This window comes from Salvelinus namaycush, chromosome 5 (genome assembly GCF_016432855.1).
Source record: "Salvelinus namaycush isolate Seneca chromosome 5, SaNama_1.0, whole genome shotgun sequence".
NCBI classification, from domain to species: Eukaryota; Metazoa; Chordata; class Actinopteri; order Salmoniformes; family Salmonidae; genus Salvelinus; species Salvelinus namaycush.
In genome coordinates, this window is record NC_052311.1 from 26,974,744 (window position 1) to 26,997,414 (window position 22,671).

The following is a 22,671-nucleotide window of genomic DNA, read 5'->3' on the forward strand; positions in this document are numbered from 1 at the left end:
TCATATAACTGAGTCACATATTTTATTTTCAAACAAATAAACTCTTGTCCAGTCCAAACCTAAAACCCCAAACAAAAAAAGTTGCAGGACTGTGCTCCCTCATGACTAGGACAGGGAAGACCATTTGGCCCAGCATCCTGATAGGCTCAAACACCTGCAGTGTGACAGGAAGGAAACTACTGTACAATCAAAGAATTCGCAAGCACTTACTGCACAGGTGTGCTGTCAAACAACTCATCACCCAAAAGGACAAACCAGAACCCAACAACCCCCCCCAGAAAAGCTTACATCATTGTGTCTTTCACTGGAACAAAGACCCTCATCAATTATACACACACGGGCATTTAGGTTCAATCTTGTTATACCGCAAGTTCAATGGAAAGGATGAAAAAATCTAGTTATTTGGGCTTTATTGACATGATGGCTGACCGAGGGGTATAAATACCAGACACATGTTTAACAGTCAGCTGTGTTTCAACTAAAAACAGAGGACCAGGTCTAAATCAGATATTCATCAATGCTCCTCCTGGTTTCTAGAATATATTGTAGGTTGCTGCCTGCATCTTGTCTTCATTCTTTGAATCTATACACCATTTTCCACAAGAAATAACATGTAGACAGGCCCTACTTGAGGGAATTAAATTCCCAATTGACTAAAAAGTGTTCCAATAGGCAGCTGAAGATTTGTCTACAGAGAAATACCAACATTACGTCACATTTATGGAAAAATTGGAAATTATATCTCGGAATATCTCAGTTTACTTACCTGTCATTTGTGATCTATAAAAATGTTTTGTCCCAGTTTATTTCACACATGCATGAAGCACAGGTGAGGGGGATCTGCTGGGGGCATATTTACATTTGACAGCTACCACACCCTTTGAAACAGTCTGTAAGCAGTTTATAAATGGCTCTGTTCCCTTCGGTTATTCCCTGAACTCTGGTTTTGACACAGGTAATGACAGCTGGTTTAGCAGTGGTGCCTGGCAGGTAGGCACACCTGTTCAGAAAATGCCTGCATGTACAGGTGTTCGGGGGGGGGACCCAGAGGGCAAGGTGACCACTTCCTGGGGGGGGGGGGGGGCAGAGGGCAAGGGCATACAGAAGATGGTCTGGCTCTCAGGCATCTGAGGAAAACCCTTCCCCTCTTCCAAAAATGGTGGAAAATTAAATGTTCACAGGGTAGGGGGCCACAGTATTCTTCAACAAGTCAGACACGTCCCCTCACATGAACAAATAAACACAGTGCCAAGATCTGCAAAGGAAGATTTAGCAGGTAATTTCAATCCTGTTGAATCCATAAAGCCAACTCAGGCAAGGGTTTACCACAGAAGTGGTCTTCACGAAGATTCACCACATAAGATAAGCTGATGTATTATGTCTATTAAAGAGTTCAATGCAAATGCCTTTCAAATCTCTCAGACCATTCAGTCAGTTACTCTTTCATTCACATTTAACATCTGTGAACTCTTAAATTTGTCCTTTAAAACATGGTGTTTCAGTCGCAGGGGAAATTATATCGGTGCGTTAGATTCTTGAGCTGACTGAGCTCGCCCCAGATATACCATTGGGTTCATAACACAGTGGCTCAACACATGCCCAGAACAAATTCAAAAAAAGATTGAAAAACTTTATAGATACAGAGCATATAGGTTTTAATCAAACCCCTCAAGTGTTATTTTAGATGGGAGGACAATCCAAAAACCAGTTATATTGACTCTTTAATTGTTAGGACATCCAATACAATTTGTCTTCTACCCGTTTTAAGGCCACCTTCAGGGTGGCATATACAGGACAGTACCATGTGACCATTCAATCAAAAATAATCATCTTGGAAGGCAGAGAGTGTAATAGGGTGGTCTGCTGCTCAACATGGGTGAGGGAGCTATGGCTGCCCAAATTGGAATCCAATAAATTCTTAAATTACAACAGGAAAAGGATAAAAATACAGGGGGAAGATAGGAATCCAGAGGTGAGATATGCATTCAGTCTATTGCACTCACAAGTTAGACCTCCTGGAAGTCAGGAGGACAACTCAGAAAATAAAATACATTTCCTGTTTGTTTTCCTTGTCAATTATTTGTAGCTTCCCACAAAGTACAGGTAGTAATATAACAATTTGTATTTGATGTAAGGCAGTTTGGTGTTTTGCAGAGAGCCCCGTTACACTTCTCTACCCCCACCCTTTACACAGAGCAGCTAAAAACCACAAGCAAAAAATCCCACGAAAAAAAACAAAGGAATGAAATCTAACAGCCCTCCAAGTAGACAATTCTAGTGAAATGTAAAATGTGTCATTTGTAATATGTAGTAAAATCTCAGTAGGATTTGTTCATTTACCTTGTGATTTCATTATATAAATGTAGATTCATAACTCATTTCTTTCATTTGTTCTGCCTCCCAAGAGGTCTTGATCAGCTGCAGCAGCACCAACAACTGGCAGCTGATCAAATAGCAAGCTGGTTTGTGATAGATCACCAGTCTGTAGGCTTCTCCACCAATTTCTTCAGTAATTATAAACAAGAGAGAACTCCTCCAACAGTACCATCAGCTGGGCTTGATATTATTCAGTCCTTGTAGAAAAACCCCCTCCTAAGTGGTCTTTGCTTCTCTTGTGTCTTTTTTTAAAATGTGATTTGATGAACATTTACAAAGTGATCCAACTTGTGTGATTAAGTCTCCATTCCCCTGCAACTTCCCCTGAATCCAAAACTCCTCCTCACCTCGGCATTGTCTGTAAAACATTCTGATCTTCAACTGTCAGTCCCATTTCACAAAAGAAGGATTATTTCTCCTTTTCCCTTTTTTTGTTTTAAAATGACAAATTCATTCAGAATGGCATTTCCAGTCTTAAATGGATTTTCTGAGAAACTCATGCAGGGGTGTGCACAGTCACAGTAATGGTGATAAGACTTCTTTTCATTTCAGATTAACATAATGATGACACTAAAACTTGATATGAAACATATCGGCAAAAAAGGGGGAGGGAGGAGCTATTTGGGGGATGGGCGGGGTGTCAGGAGGGGTGTGGGGGGCTGCACTGACACAGAGGGGTATAGCTGGGAGCTCAGAGCTTCTCTGAGGAAGGTATCCAGATGTAGGGGCCCGACTGTTCCTCGATGATCATCTTGATTTTGTTGTAAATTTCCTCTAGAGAGTCACCCTGTACAATGGCTGGAGACGGACAGAGAAGTGGATATCATGAGTGCATCAATGCATTAAGATTCCTACTTGCCCTACAATACGCTTCAAGCATATCTAAAATATGTATAATCTGCAATTAACCTAAAAAATAAACTAGTGGACTTACCTGTGAAAAATTCTCCAAACTCTTGTTCCAGTTTAATTGCCTTATCAAAGATTTTATTGGATTGCTCAAATGTCTGTCTCTTATTCATCTCCCTGCAACACAGACATGGTTGGTTAGTGTGCAGTACAGGAGGTGATTGTTGTATAGAGTTACAGTAAAGAGAAATGCTTTTAACAGTTCATTAGATCCAAGAACAGACACACTTACATAAGAGTTTCAATGGATTTTGGTTTGATGAAAATTGCGATCGAATAAAGTTGTGCTTGTTGCAGTCGCTTTATTGCGTTCCCAGACACATCTAGGATACAGTGTTTTCCCTTCATGAAGAGGAAGGAGAGAAAGAGCACTTAAGTATCAAAATACCACATTTTCTCAGGCTCTACATCCCTTAACAATCAATCAGAAATGAAACTTGTGTATACTGCACATTTATGATGTGTTGTGCTCCCTACCCTCTCAGCCACTGCTCTGACAGACAAGATGCTGGTCCCATAGAGGTTCTCGTTGAACTGGCCCGCCTCAATGAACTTATTATCCTGAATGTCCTTCTCCATCTGCTCCCGTGAGCCCACAAAATGGTAGTCCTGGCCGTCCATCTCGTTCTCCCGTCGCGGACGTGTCGTGTCTGTACAGATCGAGATTCAAATGACTGTTAGGGAGATGTCACTAAAACACAGGATATATTTTCCACCAGTGTTTCTATAAGTGGCTGTGATGACGTGGTGCATGTTGTCGAGTGGTCTACTCACGAGGAACGCAGGAGCCAAACTTGTGAGGGAACTCTGAGATCAGGTCATCGTTTACTCGGTCTTTCATTGGGCCCAAGATGATCACAGGCCTTGTGTAATGAACTGCAAACGAGAAGAGAGGGCGCAGGTCAAAACACGTCTGCAAACACTGGGATAAGATAAGCATTAATGGTCTCAAACCCCATCCTAAATGGAGGAGAACATCTAGTATATTGTATACTTACTCTCCTGTCGAATCACTGGCTCGTATGAGAGAATTGTGTCTTCCTGACCCTCTGAATAGCAGAAAGGAAGACAACAGTTTGAGTAAAAATAAATCTTTATTATAATCCCATGACAATGGATTACTAGATGTGGTTGATAGTAATGGAATGTTTAAAGTACTCTTTTCCTAGTCACATTTTCCATAACAGCAGACGAAAGAGACGGTTTTGCTACTAAGTGCCTGATACCATCGCAGTCAAATGCCAGCTCACTACAGCACCGAGGACTAAAATAAAACACAGCTCTGGATACAGGTGTAATGACGTGCCGCATGCTTTTCATTTAGTTGGATTATGTCCGAAATAAAAGCTGCAAAAAAAAGTAGAAGGAAAATAAGGTTGCTTACTTGAGCTGCTTTCACTGTCGCTCGTGTTTGACGTCAGGCATTCTGCAAGGAGAGGAACATGTTTATTTTGGGAAAGCTCAAAGCTGGGCAGTAGCAGTAAAGCCACATCAAAATAAATTGGTTTTCATTTTGGTGAGGGAAAAATGTTCACCACCAGTTGCCGAGCATCAAGAAGGAAAAACAAGTCCCCTGTTGTCCCACTGCATATAACCCGATGAAAAGGAAAACGGACAGAAAGAGGGGGGAAAAAATGAAAAGAAAAGTCTTGTTCTGAGCGACAGCACTTTCTACACGGGGAAGTGGTTGGAGGTATGCAGCAATAGGAAATTAAGTGTTTCCTTTCACAAAGTCCCAAGTGACCCTCCGGTCCCTTGCCAGTGTTTCCTATCGAGGGCTCTGTATCTGTGACGCCAGATACAGTGTCAGGGACAAGCCAAAGAAAACGGTGGCGGTGGGCCTGTTAACAAACATACATGGGCACTGGGCAGTCAGCTCAGCTTGTTAACATGGAAAAGCAGAATAGGAAAAGCAAACCCTGTCCAGTCAGTGTAGGGAGGGAGATACTTGGTTTCTCCAAGTAATCACTCTGACAATGACCTACTAAACTTTTATAGTAAAATCCCTACAGGGAAGAAGGAAGTCAGACAAGGTGTAACACTTGCTCTCTTACCCTAGGGCAGTGTGTTTGTAAGTGTGTGTGTGTATCAGTAAACAAGAGTGTGTGTGTTTGTCGCAGCCATTGCTAGCCGGGTCTGCATTGAACAGGCGTTTAGCTCGGAGCTCAGGGGACAGCAGCTGCAGCGTGACGGTCCAACCACACACTTACTCAAACTCTTTGATCCATAAAAGTCATCGCTTAACCCTGGGAAGTCCTGAGTGTCCCGACAGGTGAGAGCAGAAACAAACAGAAGAGGCAGACAGGAAGAAGAGGTTAGTGAGAGCTGAGACAGGCCGAGAGAGAGCGAAAGAGAAAGGGAGGAGCAGTGTGCTGGCTGCGCGCCTGGAGGCAGTAAGGCAGGCCAAGATGGGGGGGACCAACACGAGGCACTGTGCTCCCTAAACCCTGAGCCCCACTCTACTCCCAGTGAAAGCCAAGGCCTTGAAATTACACACAGCCAATCCCATTAAGAATGAGGTTTTGACCCGTTAGTGTTTTTTAGTGCTGCCGTCCAGTTAATGAAATTCTAGTTCTCTGGGTCAGTAACTGAGGATCAGGATTGACTGGGCAGCAATGAATAGTGGGGGTCTAACAGGGCCTCTAGCAGCAGTACACAGTTACTGTGTTAGTGCAGCCAGCCACACACCAGCCCTGGCAGCCTCCAGCACACACCTGCCCTGGCAGCCAGCAGCACACACCTGGACTCTCCACCAGTGGACAGACAGACGAACAGACACCAGAGAGGCCGACACCTGAACCCCAGGCCTGGGTCTGTGTGGGTCCTCTCTGGCTGTGAGTGAATGACAGTGAGCGGGAAAAGACAGCACTGCCCACAGACAGACAGCCACGGTCTGGTCCCAGAGGTGAGTGGAGAGATTAAGCTGCGGGAAGGATGAAGCATGAAAGGAAAGCGCGAAAAGTAAAACTCCCTCATATCACACACTTTGGGTACTCACGTTCAGACTCCACCAACTCCTGCACAATATTCTCCTTGCTCTTGTAAAACTGGAACTTGCGTGAGAGGTTGAAGCTTTTTTTGCGCTTTACTTTGACTGGCTGCTTGGAGATGTGCGTGATGAGGGGAGGGGGGGCGATGGGGGGATGAAACAAAAAACAGAACAGAACGTTGTTGTTCAATGAGGACACCAAACACACATGCAAAACGAAATAAAAACAGACAAATCTAAAAAGAAAGAAAAAAATCTAAATGAAAGAATGAACATAAATGAAGGCAGATAACCAGGGTAAAATGAATGGAACACTTATGCAAAGGGAAGATCATTTCCATTTTGATCCTAGAAACGGTATATACGAGCGGAAATTGCCCTTCTAATGAGCGAGCATATCATTACAGGACCATACAGGTGTCACAATATTACATGAAAATCGTGTGAAAACAAGACAACCAATTAATACATTCACCAGTGAGAGCCTACATTGGTGAACCAGGGGTTTCTTACATTGCCTGATGTATACTAAGACTTCAGATCACATTAAAAACACTAATTGCACTTAGATAGGATAGCGACAGGTCCCATTACTAAGCATCGAGTCAGTTTGGTAGCCCCTTGTCTTTAAAGGGAGGTGGGATTGTCTGTAATGTAATGTATGCGAGTCTTTAGGTTTCTCAACTAGTTCTAATGAGCAGCTAGGTCCCTGCTACACGCTCCTGTTCCCACACTGCCTGCCTCAGGGAGGGGGAAGTGGGTCAGCTCCCTGGGTGCCCACTGCCAGGCAGGAGAACCAGAGAGCACAGCCCTCCAGACTCACCCTGTTGGAATCAATCATGCCCGTCCTGGCGTGGAACTTGACTGTTTTTAACCTCGCTCGCTCCTTCTTCTCCACCCTGCGTAGAAAAGACCCGTTTCAAATCTCTTACTGAGGCACTTTGAGAGTCACACAACAGCAGCACATTTTGGGTGGTAAAATGGGGTGATGAGGTTACCTCTTCTTGCTTGGAATGACCCCGATCTGCTCGCTCTCTCCGTGGGGCGTGACCAGACGCGCCTGCCACCACTCGTCATCGGAGGCGTTGATGACATGCAGGATGTCCCCATAGGAGAAGCTCAAGCCCTGGCTGGGTAGACAGCTGTCTCTGGCCCGGTCATAGTCAAAAAGGGCTCTACACACAGAAAGACAGAGAGGGTGAGGGGTGTTTGTGTCAATCACTCAACAGCATATACAGTATTACTGCACCATACTAGTAACAGGTTCTGAAGTTTAAAACCCACTACGTCACATGATGAAATTTGACAATGTCATTGCAAAACACATTGGCTTCTTCGTTGCCAGTTTCCATTACTTCTGCTATGAGTCTGTCAGACAGGGAACCGACAGCTCTACAGGTTCCACTACTGCCACTAACCTGGCAACAATCTGACCTGGACCTGCAGGACACGACATGGTCCAGTGTGGCGTTGCTACTACCAGTGTGTTCTCCCTACTGGCTGCCCGGTCTGAAGTATTCAGACTACCCTGATACTAGCTACCTGCAGGTATCAAGTCTCACTGCCAGGTTACATGAGTGCCTCCCCTGACACAGGCATTCAGATTGGACCCTGGCTGTGTGTGTCTGAGAGGTCTCAAATTCCAGAGGATAGGCTGGCTGGGGAGAAGTCTGCTCTACTGCTGTGCATTGGAATGAAACAGAGCCTTTTCCTCCATAACTGTATGCTTAGTCACCCACACAGAGGAAAGGATAGCTCTCCCTGGCTGACAGGAGAGACTTACAGAGCATTAGTCATCCTGGTTTACACTGTGTCTATAGGTGGTCCAATGAGTTAAAGTCTTGTTGGGAGATACAATGGGAAAATGACAGAACAATATCTTACTTTGTTTATTGACCGTTTCTGCTTTGGACATCGAACTGATTACGCATCGTTCATTTCAAGTATTTTGATCTAGCTTGTGTTCATAGTAAGCCTTGGATTTGTAGATGCTTCCTTCTCTGTCAAGAATCGCCATCAAAAGTGAAAATGTCGCTATTATTGCAGGGGTTGTAAATATTGGGTTTACGTGACGCTGCACCACAGCACTTAGCTTGAAATATGTTTCCAGTTCTTGGGACATGAGTGTTACATCATAGAATAATAATTTTCACCTTGACCCCCCAGAACACTTCCTGTTCCGACTCGGGGAGCTGCACTCATTACAGTCGGGAAGGCTGCCTGCCTGGCACATGTTGCTCTTCCTGACTGACCGGGGTTCCTTACAGTTTTGGCTTCATGCCCAAAATGTAATAACATTATGATACCAGGAGTACTTTTGCCAGCCATAGGCTGCAACTATGTAAAATTGGTCATGTGTGCCATCCAACTGAAAAGCTTGCTCATCAAATGAGCAGATACTTGGCGTACGATAGTCTCATCATGACCTACTTTGTGCTGATGAAAAATCATAGTATTTGTGAGTGGTGATCTAAACGTGATGAATTTGGGAGAGGTGTGTACTGTGCATGTCTTCTGGTACCTGACGTAGAGGGAGCGTTTCTCGCTGGTGCGTAGGGAGCCCGAACCAGAGCTCATGCTACTGTTCATCATCTGTTCCCTCAGGTCGTGGATCTTCGACTCAAAGCGGCTGTACTCTGCAGGGACACACAAACGGTGTTAAAATTCACAATGTCACACACACAGTTCACCCCCCTTTAATTCTGACAGAATCTGATGAATGGTTGATTTACTTGCAGCGACCGACATACAATGTGTAAATATTCGCAATGACACACGCCTAAAAATACCATTGTTATTTGCTTCACTCTCCAGTTCAGAGGTTAACACACACGGCCTGGATCAATGTGAAGTGAACCCAGTCCTCTACTAGTGTCTCCTGGGCATTGTGTGAGAGAGTGAGTGAGTGAGTGAGTGAGTGTCACACTCGGTGCTCTGGTGAGCAGAGAAAGTAGTGGAGTCCAGGTTCAGTAGCGGGTTGTTTCAGCCTGATTAATTACCTCAGTACCAGATGGAGCTTCATCATGTATCTGCCTCACACATCCACTAATATCTTATGTCAGGGCATTAATTATGCAGATTAATTAAATAGGTTCAACATGGAACTCAAGCATGATTTTTTGTTAAAGGAAGCTAGCCACTCCAACCCGTTTGAATGGACAAATATTTGTCATGGTGTTTAAAGCCACCGCTTCCTTCCTGTATGGCCCAGGGAGGCAGTTGCAGAGCTGATATATGAATCCACCTGAGCCTCCTCATAAACATGCACTCATTAGGCTAGCAGGGCAGTGCAGTTAGTGTGTGGCCAGGCGGCTGGAACAAGCCAAGCAACCAACCCATAGTACACACTAGGCAACAAGAACAAAACCAACAGACGCAGCTAAAAAAACAAAGAACAGTGTAAACGTCAGAAGCACACTGGTGTTAGTGGAGTGCCTTAACCAATGTTTGTATCTGTAGTCCAACACCCTGAGATATGATTAAATAAGGGCCATTCCACAGTAATGGAATTACGCTTTGACTCAGCTTTTTCACTTTGAAATGTATGCCATTGATTTAAAAAGTTTAATAAACCATACAACTTTGCATAAGGACTACTTTAAACAATTTCCACTGACTTAGTGGAAGAACTGCAGATGCAAACTTTGGTAACAGAATTACGGTAAAATCTTTATACGGCCACGTTTTCCAAAAGAAACGTAAATATCTGCTTCAAATTAAGATTCAAAGATGTCTGCAGAAAGAACGGGGTGTCAGCTATGACATGGCACCTTGAGTTTGATAAAAATAGATTTTGGTTATTGAACTACAGTAAGTGAAGTGGATTTACACCCGGAAACGGAATTACATCAGGGGTCCCTGTGCTGTACTACAAAGAAACGCATCATTATGGTTAGGAATGTCATTCTCCTCATGTTTCACAAGTTTGGACAGCACAGTAGAGGCCGATAACTTGAAATCGTCCCCAATTTTTCATAACAAATCTCAATCGGCATTTTTGGACGCTGATTACATTGCACTCCATGAGGAGACTGCGTGGCAAGGTGACCACCTGTTACATGAGTGCAGCGCGGAGCCAAGGTAAGTTGCTAGCTAGCATTAAACTTATCTTATAAAAAACAATCAATCTTAACAGAATCACCAGTTAACTACACATGGTTGATGATATTACTAGTTTAACTAGTTTGTCCTGCGTTGCAAATAATCAATGCAGTGCCTGTTAATTTATCATCGAATCACAGCCTACTTCGCCAAACGGTAGATGATTTAACAAGCGTATTCGCGAAAAAAAGCACTGTCGTTGCACCAATGTACCTAACCATAAACATCAATGCCTTAAAATCAATACACAAGTATATTTAAAAAAAAAAACTGCATAAAGAAACCTGCATAAAGAAATTCATGTTAGCATGAAAATTAGGAAAATTGTTAACTAGAAACATTGTGTCACTTCTCTTGCGTTCTGTGCAAGCAGAGTCAGGGTATATGCAGCAGTTTGGGCCGCCTGGCTCGTTGCAAACTGTGTGAAGACCATTTCTTCCTAACAAAGACCATAATTAATTTGCCAGAATTTTACATAATTATGACATAACATTGAAGGTTGTGCAATGTAACAGCAATATTTAGACTTATGGATGCCACCCGTTAGATAAAATACGGAACGGTTCCGTATTTCACTGAAAGAATAAACGTTTTCGAAATGATAGTTTCCGGATTCGACCATCTGCATTGAAAAATCATAAAAATCGGTCGACTTCTACAGCACAGTACAGTACAAATCAGCGGAGTTCAGTACAATATAATTCAGTACAGCAGGGGTCACTTTAAAGCAGGATTCTGCGTTTTCTACGCTGAAAAATATAAAATGCTGAAGAAATACCTTGCTGTGTTTTGTAAACGCAGATCTAAATTGCTTCTTATTGTAAATTCTGCTAGGCTTCAGTCAGGGTTCGCTCAAAATCATGAATGTAAGGAGTATTTTCACACTTTCAGTTGCACTTCTCCATCAGATTAAATATATTTGCTCACGACATTGGTCCACCAGACAGCGCTCTGACTGATGTGTAGGCAACTTTTCTCCAGTAATTTCCTATGGTATAGTTTTTCCTCCAGTATAAAGTTAAAATGCAAGATTTCCTGATGTTTTGCTTAAAGTTAAAGTAGCTTCACTGTTGATGTTGAGACTAGTGTTTTGTGGGTACTATTTAATGAAGCTGCCAGTTGCGGACTTGTGAGGCGTCTGTTTCTCAAACTAGACACAATGTACTTGTCCTCTTCCTCAGTTGTGCACCGGAGCCTCCAACTCCTCTTTCTATTCTGGTTAGAGCCAGTTTGCGCTATTGTGTGAAGGGAGTAGTACACAGCGTTGTACGAGATCTTCAGTTTCTTGGCAATTTCTCACATGGAATAGCCTTTATATATATATATATATATATATATATATATATATATATAGGGAGAGTGTCTAGACTCAGACTGCTCTAACACACTTTGTTTGACCACCAGACGACAGAAGGAAAACAGTTATGAGCTGATCATAACAGTATGACAGTGGAAGGGAGGACAGTAGCAGGTGACCCAGCTGTGGTTTGTGACTATTATGATTTCTCATTGTAGCCAATTCAGCTGCAGTAATTCCAGTAGTGATTTTTTGTGGGATAATTCTGTTACCAATTTGGTAACGGATTTACAAGTTTTTAAATCACTTAATTCATAAACAAAATGCATATCAGTAAAATCACTATAACTCATTGGTAGGTCTATCATTAATTGTTACTTCTGTGAACTTCCACTATCCTCCCTCCCCGTGAGGGAGAGAAATTAGAAAATATCTTAAAGATGTGGGTTTTTGGGGACAAGGCTAGAAACACTTTCTCCAAAACTAAATATAAGTGTTGATATTAGTGCCAGAGATCTTTACATCAACATTAGAGTGTTGATGTATTTTGTGACACCTCTTAAGACTTTCTGGTAGATGTTTTAAACCCCTTTTCCATGTTTATCCAGAAATCCAAGCATTTACTTATGCCTAATTTGTTTAGATGGAAAAGGTTTGAAAAATGTATCTATGCCTTCATTTCCTCAAAATATAAACTTCTCACTTTCGTTTTGACACCCAATTTGATATGCTCCTATGAACATATGTGTTTTAGATGGTATTGTTTTTACTCTTTACTTTTCAATTCATAGGTACCTTTTTTTTACTGAAAAGAAAAATCCTTCATGCGTTTTAATTTCTGCACCTTCTATTATTATTTGTTGGTGCAAATGGGTCCTTTTCGATGGAAATGCCCATAAGGCAAATTACATGTTGGGGTAAAACATTGATTCCAACAGCATTGTCAAAGAAGCAACAGGTGCAGATGTTCCACATTGACAGTAACATACTGGACAAGATGCCATTAATTATATTGAATAATAATAGTAACAATAATAACAATAACCTGCTGTTAGGCCTAACCAAATACCATTTCCTGTGAAGTCACCACTGTCGACAAATTAAAGTATGTGTCAACGTCAACGGTTTCACTTTTAAAACAGAGTTGTTTTCAAACAAAATATTGTTGTGCAATGAGACCGACTCCCATCCCCGTAAGGGTTTTACTCACCTTAGAAATCAGTCATCAGCTGGTTGGAAACACTTTTCCTTTCCAACATGATAATGATCAGAGATCGTGCTCTAAAAGGTAACGTCGGAAAAACAAAGAACCATTCCACCAATGATGATTTAGGCTACTCCAGATTCTCAGTAAATAAACTCAGTCAGGTGTGAAAACAAGGTTAGGCAATTCTCTCCGGCAGTAGGCCCCGGCCTCAACTCTACCCCCCCAGTCGAAACCCAAAGCAGAGAGAATTGAAAGGAAACAGAATCCACACCCGAGGCCTGCTGTGTAGTCTCCACCCTACCCTCTTTGGCTGGGGTTAACAATACAGGAGAATGACACAGCAAGGTGAGGTAACCAGACACCACCTGCCTGCCTGTAACCAGGGGCAACGCTCAGGCACTAATCAGGAGCCACAGAACAGCGGAAGCAGCCAGGCAGACAAGTCCACTTGGTTCTCAGGCACAAGGGAGGGGAGGGAAAAGGAACAATGCCAGAAGCAGGATATAAGAGGGACAACAACAAAAAGACTGAAGGAGAGACCAAGACAATACAGTGTCCTATAACACATTGTTAGTGAACGCTTCCCAGAGCAATGAAGGAGAGAGTGGAGTGGGTGGGGCCCTCTCTCCTAAAGGTCTGTAAGGAGCACTATATCTGTTGTCAGTTGTCCCTTAAGTCCTAACCACCAGAAAGAAAGACATGGAGGGCAGGACTAGCATGCAGCCCTGCCTAGCTGCCAGGCTCCACAGGGAACAAAGGAAACAGCTGTAGTCTCAGTCAGACAAGATAACAAAAACTTGGTCATTTTTGTATCTCGCCTTCTTCTACTGCTTGTCCTCAGTTGTGCTGTCTTTTTTGGGGGGTGGGGGGGGCTGCCTGCTTCTCTCTTGATCCAGTTATGCAACAGTCCAGGCATGCGTTTGTAATATGAGCCTACAGTGCTATCAAAGATTGTTATAACTAACCCAAGATAGACCAGAGCCGGTAATTTCCAATAGGAGCCAATTTATCATAGTGGGCAGAACAGGTGGGCAGAGCCAAGCACGGGCTAGTGAGATCCTGTTCGCTCCTTCTAGCATTTATTAGCATATTTTCATTAGGGAATGGCTACATTGTGAAGTGCGCACGTGCAATAACTCAATTTGCCCTTGCACTCCTTCTAAACAACGCCATTTTTAGAAACTTTGGCAAAGGGTAAAGTCCACAAAATGCAGTCAACTCTGTTACAGATGCTAGTTTTGGAAACCTGAAAAATGTATGGAGATCAAATGTCAACGAGAAAATTAGCAGAATGTCGGTAAAAATCCATCTCGCGCCATCTTCTCCCACTGGGCTTCCTCTCGACACCATATTTAGTAGTGAGTGGAAATACCAACTGGATTCTTCACATGTATAAATCCTGTGAAATATCTGGCTCAATGTTCTCTGGGTTAGTCTAGGTTGTGACTACTGTTTCCTCAGTGCTGTAACAAACATGTAACTCAGGCTACAGTCTGCCGTTTCTAAAATGAGTTGTTGGGGTTGACATTTAAGGCTTCCCCATGCTTCGGTTCGGCTGGCGCTTAGCCGAACTTGGCTAGGTGAACCAAACGAGTGTGCTTGCATACTCCCTTAAAAGACCTTCGCTTGAAAAACGAGAAAAAAGCGGCACTAATACTGTGTGTCCATCTTGAGACGCCGTAGTATGTATACACCTAATCAAAAGTCATTCATTTGTACGTTTTTCAGAGATCTTACATTTAACAAATTTTACATCTAACTAAGATGTTTGTTGCAGCATTTCTTAAGTGACATTTTTTTGCATGAAAACGAGTCGTCTATCATTGAATGACAAACACTTCATTGAAGAAACCCCAGGCAAAATAACCCTTGCGAAGACCAAAACGTCACAAAATGTTGTCATAATATATGCACAAACTGTTTGGGAAGGGAAGCATTAAGCCTAATCCTGTCCTGTGGCTGTGAAACCCCTTGCCCAGGCAGGTCTACAGTAATTCCACCGCAGTGACAGAGGGGTACCATGAGAGCACACTACACACCCCACGATTCAACTCAATGTTACGACTGAGTCACAGATTTAGTGACAGTCCAGTGAGCTAATGTATGAAAGGGACTCGGAAGACCTACTGGTGAAGTCTCTGCTCTCTGCTGTGAGCTCAGTTCATATATACTCAGCAAAAAAGAAAACGCCCTCTCACTGTCAACTCAGTTAATTTTCAGCAAACTTAACATGTGTAAATATTTGTGTGAACATAACAAGATTCAACAACTGAGACAAACTGAACAAGTTCCACAGACATGTTCCACAGACATGTAAAAATGTGTCCCTGAACGGGGGGGGGGGTGGTCAAAAGTAACAGTCAGTATCTGGTGGCCACCAGCTGCATTAAGTATTGCAGTGCATCTCCTCCTCATGGATTGCACCAGATTTGCCAATTCTTGATGTGAGATGTTAACCCACTCTTCCACCAAGGCACCTGCAAGTTCCTGGACATTTCTGGGGGGGGAAGAACGGCCCTAGCCCTCACCCATCCGATCCAACAGGTCGCAGACGTGCTCAATGGGATTGAGATCCGGGCTCGTCGCTGGCCATGGCAGAACATTGACATTCCTGCCTTGCAAGAAATCACGCACAGAATGAGCAGCATGGCTGGTGGCATTGTCATGCTGGAGGGTCATGTCAGGATGAGCCTGCAGGAAAAGGTACCACATGAGGGAGGTGGTCTTCCCTGTAACGCACAGCGTTGAGATTGCCTGCAATGACAACAAGCTCAGTCCGATGATGCTGTGACACACTGCCCCAGACCATGACGAACCCTCCGCCTCCAAATCGATCCCGCGCCAGAGTACAGGCCTCGGGGTAACGCTCATTCCTTCGACGATAAACGCAAATCTGACCATCACCCCTGGTGAAACAAAACCGCGACACGTCAGTGAAGAGCACTTTTTGCCAGTCCTGTCTGGTCCAGCGACAATGGGTTTGTGCCCATAGGCGACGTTGTTGCCGGTGATGTCTGGTGAGGACCTGCCTTACAACAGGCCTACAAGACCTCAGTCCAGCCTCTCGCAGACAGTCTGGAGCACTGATAGAGGGATTGTGCGTTCCTGGTTTATCTCGGGCAGTTGTTGTTGCCATCCTGTACCTGTCCCGCAGATGTGATGTTCGGATGTACTGATCCTGTGCAGGTGTTGTTACACGTGGTCTGCCACTGTGAGGACGATCAGCTGTTCGTCCTGTCTCCCTGTAGTGCTGTCTTAGGCGTCTCACAGTACGTACATTGCAATTTATTGCCCTAGCCACATCCGCAGTCCTCATGCCTCCTTGCAGCATGCCTAAAGCACATTGACGCAGATGAGCAGGGACCCTGGGCATCTTTCTTTTTGTGTTTTTCAGAGTCAGTAGAAAGGCCTCTTTAGTGTCCTAAGTTTTCATAACTGTGGCCTTAAGAAAAATACCTAAAACCTTTTCCCCAGGCAAAATAACAATAGCGAGGCTATATACAGAGACGGCCTACAGGGAGGAGGTGAGGGCCCTCGGAGTGTGGTGTCAGGAAAATAACCCCACACTCAATGCCAACAAAACAAAGGAGATGATCGTGGACTTCAGGAAACAGCAGAGGGAGCAGCCCCCTATCCACATCAACGGGACAGTAGTGGAGCGGGTGGAAAGTTAAGTTCGTCGGCGTACTCATCACGGACAAACTGAAATGGTCCACCCACACAGACAGCGTGGTGAAGGCGCAGCAGCGCCTCTTCAACCTCAGGAGGCTGAAGAAATTCGGGTTGTCACCAAAAACACACAAACTTTTACAGATGCACAATCGAGAGCATCCCGTCAGGCTGTATCACCGCCTGGTACGGCAACTGCTCCGCCCATAACCGTAAGGCTCTCCAGAGGGTAGTGAGGTCTGCACAACGCATCACCGGGGTCAAACTACCTGCCCCCCAGGACACCTACACCACCCGATGTCATAGGAAGGCCAAAAAGATCATCAAGGACGAACCCCCACCCGAGCCACTGCCTGTTCACCCCGCTATCATCCAGAAGGCGAGGTCAGTACAGGTGCATCAAAGCAGGGACCGAGAGACTGAAAAACAGCTTCTATCTCAAGGCCATCAGACTGTTAAACAGCCACCACTAACATTGAGTGGCTGCTTCCAACATACTGACTCAACTCCAGCCACTTTAATAATAGAAAAATGTATGTAATAAATGTAATAAAATATATAATGTTTACATACCCTACATTACTCATCTCATATGTATATACTGTACTCTATACCATCTACTGCATCTTGCCTATGCCGCACGGCCATCGCTCATCCAGATATTTATATGTACATATTCTTATTCATTCCTTTACACTTGTGCGTATAAGGTAGTTGTGAAATTGTTAGGTTAGATCACTTGTTAGATATTACTGCATGGTCGGAACTAGAAGCACAAGCATTTCGCTACACTCACATTAATATCTGCTAACCGTGTGTGTGACAAATAAAATTTGATTTGATTACAGGGGGTACCGGTACAGAGTCAATGTGTGGGGGCACCGGTTAGTTGAGGTAATATATATACACACGGCAAGAGTTAAAGTGACTAATGCATAGATAGAGAGTAGCTGCAACACAAGAAGTCTGGGTAGCCATTTGATTAAGATGTTCAGTAGTATTACGTGGGGGTAGAAGCTGTTTAGAAGCCTCTTGGACATAGACTTGGCGCTCCAGTACCGCTTGCCGTGCAGTAGAAGAGAGAACAGTCTATGACTAGGATGGCTGGAGTCTGACAAATTTTAGGGCCTTCCTCTGACACCACCTGGTATAGAGGTCCTGGATGGCAGGAAGCGTGGCCCCAGTGATGTACTGGGTCGTACGCACTACCGTCTGTAGTGCCTGGTATGGCCGAGCAGTTTCCATACCAGGCAGTGATGCAACCAGCCAGGATGCTCTCGATGTTGCAGCTGTAGAATCTTTTGAGGAGCTTAGGACCCATGCCAAATATTTTCAGTCTCCTGAGGGGGAATGGGTTTTGTCGTGCCCTCTTCGCAACTGTCTTCGCAACGGTCTAGTTTGTTGGTGATGTGGACACCAAGGAACTTGAAGCTCTCAATCTGCTCCACTGCAGCCCTGTCGATGAGAATGGGAGCGTGCTCAGTCCTCCTTTTCCTGTAGTCCACAATCATCTCCTTAGTCTTGATCACGTTGAGGGAGAGGTTGTTGTCCGGGCACCACACGGCCAGGTCTCTGACCTCCTCCCTATATGCCGTCTCGTCGTTGTTGGTGATCAGGCCTACCAATGTTGTGTCATCGACAAACTTAATGATGGTGTTGGAGTCGTTCAGGCATGAGTGAACAGGGAGTATAGGAGTGGACTGAGCATGCACCCCTGAGGGGCCCCTGTGATAAGGATCAGCATGGAGGATGTGTTGTTACCTACCCTTACCACCTGGGGGAGGCCCGTCAGGAAGTCCAGGATTCAGTTGCAGATTGAGGTGTTTAGTCCCAGGGTCCTTAGCTTATTGATGAGCTTTGAGGGCACTATGGTGTTGAACGCTGAGCTGTAGTCAATGAATAGCATTCTCACATAGATGTCCAGGTGTGAAAGGGCAGTGTGGAGTGCAATGGAGATTGCTTCATCTGTGTATCTGTTCGGGCGGTATGCAAATTTGAGTGGGTCTAGGGTTTCTGGGATAATGGTGATGATGTGAGCCATGACCAGCCTTTCAAAGCACTTCATGGCTACAGATGTGAGTGCTACAGGTCGGTAGTCATTTAGGCAAGTTACCTTCGTGTTCTTGGGCACAGGGACTATGGTTGTCTGCTTGAAACATGTTGGTATTACATAGTCAGGGACAGGTTGAAACTGTCAGTGAAGACACTTGCCAGTTGGTCAGCGCATGCTCGGAGTACACATCCTCGTAATCCATCTGGCCCTGTGGCCTTGTGAATGTTGACCTGTTTAAAGGTTTTACTCACATCGGCTGCGGAGAGCATGATCACACAGTCATCCGGACAGCTGGTGCTCTCATGCATGTTTCAGTGTTACTTGCCTCGAAGCGAGCATAGAAGTAATTTAGCTCGTCTGGTAGGCTTGTGTCACTAGGCAGCTCTCGGCTGTACTACCCTTTGTAGTCTAATAGTTTGCACGCACTGCCACATCCGACGAGCGTCAGAGCCGATATAGTATGAGTCGATCTTAGTCCTAAATTGATGCTTTGCCTGTTTGATGGTTCGTCGGAGGGCATAGCGAGATTTCTTATAAGCTTCCGGGTTAGAGTCCCGCTCCTTGAAAGCGGCAGCTCTACCCTTTAGCTCAGTGTGAATGTTGCCTGTAACCCATGGCTTCTGGTTGGGGTATGTTCGTACAGTCACTGTGGGGATGACGTCATCGATGCACTTATTGATGAAGCCAATGACTGATGTGGTGTACTCCTCAATGCCATAGGAAGATTCCCAGAACATATTCCAGTCTGTGCTAGCAATACAGTCCTGTAGTTTAGCTTCTGCTTCATCTGACCACTTTTTATTGACCAAGTCACTGGTGCCACCTGCTTTAATTTTTGCTTGTAAGCAGGAATCAGAAGGATATAATTATGGTCAGAGGACGAGGGAGAGCTTTGTATGCGTCTGTGTGTTTGGAGTATAGGTGGTCTAGAGTTTTTACCCATCTGGCAGCACATTTAACATGCTGATAGAAATGAGGTAAAACAGATTTAAGTTTCCCTGAATTAACGTCCCCGGCCACTAGGAGCGCCGCCTCCGGGTGAGCATTTTCCTGTTTGCTTATGGCCTTACACAGTTCATTAAGTGCGGTCTTAGTACCAGCATCGGTCTGTAGACAGCTACGAAAAATACATTTACACTATCTACCTAGAGAGTTTCTCATGATAAGCTGTAGACCACACTACCTCAGGCAAGCAAAACTTTGAGACTTCCTTAGATATTGTGCACCAGCTGTCGTTTACAAATATACATAGACCATCACCACTTGTCTTACCAGAGGCTGCTGTTCTATCCTGCTGATGCAGTGTATAACCCCCCCAGCTGTATGTTATTCTTGTTGTCGTTCAGCCACGACTCAGTGAAACATAAGATATTACAGTTAATGTCCCGTTGGTGGATATATGTGCTTTTAGCTCATCCAATTTATTTTCCAGCGATTGTACGTTAGCCTGTAGTATGGATGGCAAGGGCAGATTAGCCACTCATCGGCAGATCCTCACTAGGCACCTCGATCTCTTTCCGCGATATCTTTTCTGTCTCCTGTGAATGACCGGGATAAGGTTCTGGTCTCTGGAGTAATTCCCTCTCGTCCGACTCATTAAAGAGAAATTCTTCATCCAGCTCAAGGTGAGTAATCGCTGTTCTGATTTCCAGAAGCTCTTTTCGGTCATAAGAGAGATGGTAGCAGCAGCATTATGTACAAAATAAGTTACAGAAAATGCAATTTTTTATTTTATTTTTTAAATAGCACGGTTGGTTAAGAGCCCATGAAACGGCAGCCATCCGGAGCTACTGATAATGGTTGCTAAGCAGCGCCCATTACTAGGCTGTTACCTCATGGCAGTTCCAAAGTTTGTGAGGCATGTCCAGGGCTCTAAAGTGTGTCCAATTTGGTCACATATTAGGGGTGTTTTTACATTGTTGCTACTTGCTGTTTATTATCAATGCATAGTTACCTTGCCCCTACATACATGTACAAATTATCTCGACTAACCTGTACCATCGCACATTGACTCAGTACCCCCTTTGTATAGCCTCATTATTTTATTGTGTTCGTTTTATTTTAGTTTTAAAGTTTTTCCCCCCACTTTCGTTTATTTAGTAAATATTTTCTTAAACTGCATTGTTGGGTAAAGGCTTGTAAGTAAGCATTTCACAGTAAGGTCTACACCTGTTGTATTCGGCGCATATGACAAATAACATTTGATGGTACAGGTATTCGATACGAGGACCTTGGTTCAGTACGTGTTGTGCACCAAAATGAATACATAAATATTAACCAAATGAAAACACTAGGCCTATAGGATAACTATGCAGTGTTGTAGGCCAATGCCGCAAGTAAATCTGACCTGAAAACCTTTCAGGCTATTCTGTTAAAACTACAGCAGCCTATGCGCACGTTATAATCAAAATTCTAATTGGCACATTTCAAATTGGCCTTTGTGAGGTGCAGCCGGAAACTAGTTCTGTATGATGGCGAGTGGTGGGGTTGATAAACCAGAATTAGAAGATCCTCCATCATTGTTTAAATCTTGGCTTACAAGTAGATTACAACGGCGATGGACAGAGTTGTGGATAAAATGTTAACAGTATGTCGCCACGCTCAAAGAAAACGGCCTATGCAGCTGCCAACATTTCAAATATGTTGACATATACTGGGGTGACGTCAGCGTATATCAGAGCAAGACAGAAACGCAAAGAAACAACATTGGCTCCCCTATGCATTCAAGTAGCCCTTGGTAGCCGGTTCTGACCAAAGAAATTACAAGAGCGATAGGTACGCCATTTTGTTTATATGCAGTTTTTGGTTTATAGCTGTGGATATGCGCCCATTCTCGGTGGTTGAGAATAGGGGGTTCCAGCATCTCGTGAAAGTGCTCGGGCCACTATACGAACTTCCCTCTTGCACCAATTTCAGCAAACAGGAAGTACCCACCCTATATTAGCAAACCAAAGCTTTCAATGAATTGGCTAACTGTGTTGCGCTTACATAAAAAGGCCCAGTGAAGTCGAAAACGGGATTCTTTAAAAATATATATATATTTCCACACTATACGGTTTGAATAATACTGTGCAATTGTGAAAATGCTGCTAATGCCCTTTTAGTGTAAGACCTGTTTGAAAAGGCCTCCTGAAAATTCAGCCTGTTTTGGTGGAATGGAGTTTTGTCCTGCCTGGTGCAATCACCAGGCGGTACATTAGTTAGACCAATAAGAGTTCCAAACCTGCCAATAAAAGCTAGTTTACGGTTGTCCCCTCCCCACTTCCAGTAAGGTACTTAAAACCCAGAAATGATTTGATATTGAGAAAAATAACAGCTGCATTGGACCTTTAAAAGTGACAACCCATCACATTACTATTATGAGAGTCACAAGTGTGCATCTGGCACTGGAGGAGGCAGTGTCATGGTGCATTGGTAAACAAGTAGAAAGTGGGAATTTACCACATGCAACTGAAAAATCAACTTGAACGGTCCTTAAACTAGTAATTACTAGTGGGAAACTCGTCTATCATCCTGAGCACCCACTTCTCCCACATGGTGACCTCTGACATCAACTACTAAGAAAAAGGCCTTTAGAACAGCATTTTTGGCAGTTAGACTTGAATAAAGGTTTTATTGCATTTATCTATTAATGTAGTTTTTGAACTGAATAATTTGTTTACAAGCATGATATAGCTGTACTTTTAGTTTATGGTTGAGACAGTTTGTTGGCCATTTGCCAATTGTCATTTCGCAACGAGTTCAAATCAAATGATTGTATCCAACTGGTATTTACGATTTAACTGGTAAATTCCAACGTTTACAAAACGCAACATCAGAGTGGAAACTTGAGGCCCAACATAATAATCGCGTCACACAGACAATGCATGGAACATGGTGAATGCTGAACATAGTGAATGACATTTATTTTTCGCACCGAACAGTGGGTTTGGTGAACAGGTACACCCCTATCGCATATGCAACAAAATATTTTGCTGTACGACCAGGAGTTTAATTTTGGGAGCACTGTGCAACTAGCAAAGAAATCTTCCAGATAATAATTGTTGTAATGATAAGGCTTCGATGTAACG

General features: G+C 43.8%; 1 protein-coding gene across 2 annotated transcripts in view; it reads right to left on the bottom strand.

Annotated features, from left to right (window-relative positions):
* Nucleotides 1-5: 5 nt before the first annotated feature.
* The window catches only part of dlg3 (discs, large homolog 3 (Drosophila)), a 31,935-nt gene continuing 9,269 nt past the window's right edge, over nucleotides 6-22,671 (bottom strand). For both annotated transcript variants that reach the window (XM_038993863.1, XM_038993865.1), the window contains exons 2-12: nucleotides 8,796-8,910; nucleotides 7,273-7,449; nucleotides 7,098-7,173; nucleotides 6,284-6,383; nucleotides 4,670-4,711; nucleotides 4,284-4,334; nucleotides 4,060-4,161; nucleotides 3,763-3,935; nucleotides 3,518-3,627; nucleotides 3,311-3,402; nucleotides 6-3,174 (exon numbers count right to left, since the gene is read on the bottom strand). In XM_038993863.1, coding sequence (XP_038849791.1) covers nucleotides 3,068-3,174; nucleotides 3,311-3,402; nucleotides 3,518-3,627; nucleotides 3,763-3,935; nucleotides 4,060-4,161; nucleotides 4,284-4,334; nucleotides 4,670-4,711; nucleotides 6,284-6,383; nucleotides 7,098-7,173; nucleotides 7,273-7,449; nucleotides 8,796-8,866 — 1,101 coding nt within the window. In that variant the 5' untranslated portion in view covers nucleotides 8,867-8,910 and the 3' untranslated portion in view covers nucleotides 6-3,067. The remainder of the gene's footprint in view (nucleotides 3,175-3,310; nucleotides 3,403-3,517; nucleotides 3,628-3,762; nucleotides 3,936-4,059; nucleotides 4,162-4,283; nucleotides 4,335-4,669; nucleotides 4,712-6,283; nucleotides 6,384-7,097; nucleotides 7,174-7,272; nucleotides 7,450-8,795; nucleotides 8,911-22,671) is intronic.